Here is a 5,815-nt window from a genome sequence, read left to right as displayed (position 1 = left end):
TTCATGTGTTAGTGCAGCATCGACACCCCATGAATATGTAAAATGACAAATGATACAGAAATGCTCACATTTCATAAGATTTAGTGATTTATGCACATGAATACATTTTGCTTCTATATTTTCATACTTTTGCGTCGCCACAGCATTTTACTGTCAGCCGTGAAACGCTCCTCTTTGTCAAGACCCCCCCCCCCTCTTCTCTCCCACTCTCTCCCACCTACTCTTCTTCATTTTCATGCACCGTCTGCTTTTGTTCCATCTACCACCGTTTATTTCCATCCATCCTTTACACCATTTACCTCTTTGCTCTGCCGTCATGCCTACGTCTCATTTTTTATAGCTGTCCTGGAGTTGATTGCTGATTTTCCCCTCCCTTGCAGACTGTGTTCTGCTCCGAGATCCTGTCTATATTATGAACCGCACTTTCAGGATGATTCCATTACATGCCTCCTAGCTGCTGGATAATTCAATAAGCACCGCTGAGCTGACACACAGTTATAATCTACTTAATGAAGCTACTGTACTGATGAAGTGTTTGCTGTTTCCACCTCTGTTTCTGCTTTCACTCCTTTCACCATTCTTCCTCTTTGCTCTTTATGTCCCTCCTCCTTCTTGCTCTTTGCAGGGTGTTGATGGAGAGCCATTCGAATGACAGCCGGGACAGTGGTCATCACTGGTGGAATTCTTGCTACGGTTATATTACTCCTTATCATCGCAGTATTGTGCTACTGTAGGCTACAGGTGAGGCTACACTGACCATTTTGTTCATAAACATGTGAAATGATCATGCCTACTTGTAATATTATAAAATACACCCCGTTCTCTACTTTACAGAACTTAATCATTAGTCTCCTGGAAGAAATTGAACTCTAAAAGAACCTGCAAAGTGTTTTGCCCATATTTAGAGGTTATTTTTCAGAACTTTAAAGGTAATTTGCTGGGACTTTGATGGAGCTTTCCTATTGTTTTGGAAGTTTCTGTATAGCACCAAATACTATGCTGAATACTTTTCTGGACATTTCTCAAATACATTTCCAGAATGTTTTTCTATTAACTGTCTCAGAGGTATTTTCTTCAAAATTACTCTATACAGTCAACAAAACATTTTTGTAAGTTTCTCAGAATTTCCCAGTAACTTTTTTGAAACTTTCCTTTTTGTTGGTTATTTAGCTAGAATTTAAGTAATGTATCAAAACTTACCAGGTACTTAGCTGATACTTTAAGATTATTTTTCCAGAACTTAGAAAACAACTGGTAAGGTCTCTGAATGATCCATTAAGGTACCTGGTTCCAGAATGACTTAGTCCTTGTAGTCTATCTTTATTCTTACTAGTAAATGCAATTGAGACATGAAGTCATGGATCAATATGTCTTAAGCAGACATGGTTATGGCTCTGGGAATGCATCCTCTGAGTTCCCAGAAAGGCATCTGCTAAATTTCAGAAAGGTAATTGGTAAGGTCCAGAATTTAATCTCCTAGGTCTGTGAAAGCAGCCTAAGAAAATGCTGACTGTATTACAGGTCTACAAATATTTGTTCCAAAGTGAAAAGCTGAACAGGTCCTAAGCTACATAATACTCCAGTCCAAGTACATGTATCCTTGTCAGCTTTAGTCTACCACACGACCCATTTTAACCAGGTGACAAGTGTTATTTTTATTCTGAACTGTTTGAGTTCTCTGAAATTTCAGGATATTGCAGATTTAGGACAAAGCATTAATTGACTCATGCTTCTAGAGTGACTTCACGCCTTGGTTTTTGTTTAAACAGACTAATTAAAGTCTCTCATCCAAATATTCATCTTTTGTCAACAGTTGATTGTCGTTATAATTTCAGCAAATTTCAACGACCAATAAACCAAATAGGCAACATTAACATCTAAACACAATATCCAAATCACATCTTAAAACCAGTTTTGGCCAGAAAATAAAAGGAATAAGAGTTTTATAGTCCAAGTACTAGCATCAACAATCTAAAAAAGTGCAAATAACTTTTCTGTTTAAGAGTTTGTCACAAAGGAAGCTGTATTATTCAGGTTGCATGTGAAGCTATAAAACAGACGACCGTAAATATAATTTAACCCTTTCAAAAGTATTCAGGTCCCCTGAACGTCCTCATATTTTCATGCATTTTTCCGTCTTTTCCTCTCTTCAACCTCCTGTTCTGTCCCCTCTCCAGTACTATTGCTGTAAGAAGGAGGAGTCAGAGTCGGAGGAGGAGGAGCCGGACTTTGCTGTCACGTCCCGCATCCCACCGGTTCACTCGAACCACAACATTGTGGCGGCGACGGCTGCCGCCTCCTCCATGCCCAATGGCCCCGCCATTTTCTCCACCCCTCCTTTGGCTAGAAAACTGACGCGCTCGCAGACCTTCTGTCCATCATGCACGCACTATGATCTGCCTTTCTACCTTCAGCCTCCTCCGCCGCAGCACGTCCACCACCAACCAGAGGGACTGAGGAATGGTGGAGAACGTGTCAGCTACCGCAGCGTCCAGCAGCAGGATCTGGACCTGCCAGTGCCTGTTAACATTTCAAACTATCGTAAGCCAAACCTGGCCCGCTCAGTCACCATGAGGGAAATGTTTACGCGCAGCTGTAGCATCAGCACCGATGTTTAGCTGAGCGAGGGCGGACGTTCGCTCTGCTGTGAGTTGGCGCGACCGCAACTGGACTGGACTTGAGTTTTGCTAAGTCTCATTTTACCTGTCGCCACCTGCAGATTGGACCACTCTGATGGCTCTCAGGACAGTTTTTTCTCTCTCTCACCTTTACACTTTTCAGGCCCATGAGCTTATTCATGGTCCGATGCTCAGTATTTAAAAGTGTTCTAAAATGTCAATGAATGAAATAAGCTTTGTTTGATTTTGAGTGGTAAAGTTTGTGTTGCCCTACTTCCCTACTTTCTGACCTGAAACACTAGCAGATTACTGCGACACCAAAATGATGATGTGCTCAGGGGGGATTTTATCTTTTACACAGCTGCTACAAATGAAAAATGACTGGGAGAAATCTGGTGCCCTCCATTAAGAAAGGATGATCTATTTGTTCCTCCATCAACAGATTATAGAGATTTTTAAATATTATCCACAAAGATTAGAGGGGAGGAGGAGAAGGAGGGTGTTTTCATGTTTTTAGCTACCACCCACCGATGTTTTTGATAGTTTTAACTTTGGACGTGACATTTTAAGACATTAAGGGCTCACAGACGATTTTAATTCCCTCTCATTTTTCAAATCCTTTCACGTCTCGACTTTAATAGTCTCTCTGAGACGGCACAGGGGGTTTATCCCGCTTGGAGACGAGAGGAGAACCATCATGTTCTAGCAGGGAGAAGTGGGCTGTGTTTCTTGCATTACGTTCAGAAAGTAAATGTGAGTTTACGGGCATGCATTGTGGGTATGAGCGTGTATCGTGTTCTGTTGTTATGCCAGAGTCTTTCAGTTCATTATAATCAAACACAACCTGTCACCCAAATGTTTAATGAACCAGGAGCCGAGACGTGTTGCAATAATATTTCATTGTGAAAGGAGAAGAGAACGCCATGAGCCACAGAGAGACACATCCAAGCAGATTATATTACAAACCCTAACAATATTGTTTATCTTACTGATAGGAAGTGTAAGACAGAAGTTAGACGAGTGGTATTTAACTTTCAGTGTAATCTCTGTTCTTTTACTGAAGTTTTAGCTTGTGGACTTTTCAGCGTACATCTTGTATTGTATGTGACCACTGATATCCGGATGCTTTGGCTAAAGATTCACCCTTAAAGGCACATGTATAAATATTTAATAGGCCACACTTCAGTCTCTTTCCCCTCCCTCTCTCCCTCGAGTTGGTGGACTGAAGAAAATGTGCTCTTGCTCTGAGGTACTCCGAGAGTTCCTGCTCTGGATTGTTTTTATCTTCTCCACAAGGCTGACCGGACTGGCTGAAGGGCTGATTTTTCAACTGGAAGAGCATTTTATGGTCCGAGGACATACGGCTGAAAATTATTCACTGCTTGATTTCAAAAGAGTCGTCTGTGTGAGGGATTTGAAGCTGACTGGAGAGTGTCCTTCTTGGATCCCCAACAGCTTTTCTTCATTAAATAGATGGTAGACACATTTGTACTTTTTGCCCTCCATTTTTGTCTCTCTGTAATATTTAACAACAATCATGGTTGTTTATTTACCCGGAAGTGAAACAGTGCATAATTTCATTTTTCCTTTTCTGACATGATCGAACAGTGCCTTGCAAAAGTATTATTGTTACCCCGTCAAGTTTCCACATTTTGTCATACTACTGCCACAAAAATCAGTGTATTGTATTGAGATTGTATGTCCTAGACTAACACAAACTAATGCATAATTGTGAAGTGAAAGGGAAATTATATATGTGCTTTACAAACAAAAATCTGAAGTTTTTCCTTGCATTTGAACTCGCCCTCCTTCATTCTGATACTGCTAGACAAAATCCAGTGCAATCAGATGCCTGCAGATGTCGACCTTCTTATTAAATATAGTTGATGTGTAAGTAATTGAATCTCAATATAAATTTAGCTGCTTGAAATCATTAGTGTTTTTCAGTGAACTATCTCTTACTGCTACCACAGTAACAGAGGTAACTCCAGAGGCAAAGAGTTCAAGTACATGCCACACGCTTCACACTTTTACTCATGTTGAAATTTACAAATGTGTACAATGTTGTGTTGCTTTCACATATAAAATCCCATTGAAATAATCTGAAATGTATTGCTGTGAGATGACAAATGGAACAAAGTTCAAGAAGTATGAATACTTTTGTAAGGCACTTTACAAAAAGTCACAACACATAAATAAATCTAGCTGTTCAAGGGCATAATCGCAGCCGTAACACACTCTCCTGTTCTATATTTTGATCAGATTTGTCACAGCTGACTGCCAAGCCTAACACATTTGTACTTGTCAAAATTTAATTTTTATCTTAGACCCTCTGATGTCCCTTTAAATGTTTGAAACTTGGGAGCAGCGAAATGTTACCAAGGCCTGACACCCACCCTGGTCCTCACAGAGACGGCTATAACTAAACATGTTCACACAGGACACACACACAGACTCACAAGTTCTCATTGTTTATATCTTTGAAGCTGAATTTTTTGCCAGATGCACAGCTAACGTAGTGCCATAAGGAAGTATGAGGGAAATACATGAATAAGAGGATTATTATTAAGATGGTTATTATAACTAGAGGTGTTTATTAAAATGAGTTGTGATTTATGTTCAGGTATTTACATTAGTTGCATTATTTTATGATCCAGCTGTTTTTTCAGACTCAGTACAATCCAGCTGACATGTTCTGTCCCTGTTTCTAATATATAACTAACAGACACATTGTTGCTAATAAAATGGTGTTAAAATTGCACCGTCTTCTTTTGTTTTGTTGCTGTGCTGTTCATTTTTAATCTGTTTGATTTTATGTACTGAAAAGATTAGGGCAGTTGATATATATTAATAACTATGTTTTCAATGAGTAGATTTATTTAATTCCCAGCTTACATTTTGTCCAAAGTAATTGGTTCAGGAGGCAGAAAAAAAGCATTTTTAGCCATTGATTAGCTCCCATAAAGTTTTGATTTTCCTAGGATGTGCAGGAGAACATTTTACACAACACTACAACTGTTCTGCCATCAATTCAAGGTTTTAGAGGGAAAAATCAATCTGAATGGCAGTACAACCACATTTCTTGCATGGGTTAATGTGTAAAAATGAGATCAGTACATCAGATCAGTTCATGTAGTGCTCCAAAAATTATAAGTATTTGACTTGTTTTAATTCAAGTGTGTTGTCAGAATTCTAAT

At 39.4% G+C, this 5,815-nt stretch overlaps 1 protein-coding gene across 1 annotated transcript in view; it reads left to right on the top strand.

Annotated features, from left to right (window-relative positions):
- The window catches only part of LOC103147857 (protein FAM163B-like), a 31,547-nt gene extending 26,170 nt beyond the window's left edge, over positions 1-5,377 (top strand). The window contains exons 2-3 of the mRNA XM_007566410.2: positions 626-741; positions 2,178-5,377. Of these exons, the coding sequence (XP_007566472.1) occupies positions 649-741; positions 2,178-2,618 (534 nt within the window). The 5' untranslated portion in view covers positions 626-648 and the 3' untranslated portion in view covers positions 2,619-5,377. The remainder of the gene's footprint in view (positions 1-625; positions 742-2,177) is intronic.
- Positions 5,378-5,815: the final 438 nt, after the last annotated feature.

This window comes from Poecilia formosa, unplaced genomic scaffold (genome assembly GCF_000485575.1).
Source record: "Poecilia formosa unplaced genomic scaffold, Poecilia_formosa-5.1.2 Scaffold6, whole genome shotgun sequence".
Lineage (NCBI taxonomy): Eukaryota > Metazoa > Chordata > Actinopteri > Cyprinodontiformes > Poeciliidae > Poecilia > Poecilia formosa.
The sequence above is the reverse complement of the archived record's forward strand: the minus strand, read 5'-3'. Positions and strand labels throughout refer to the sequence as shown.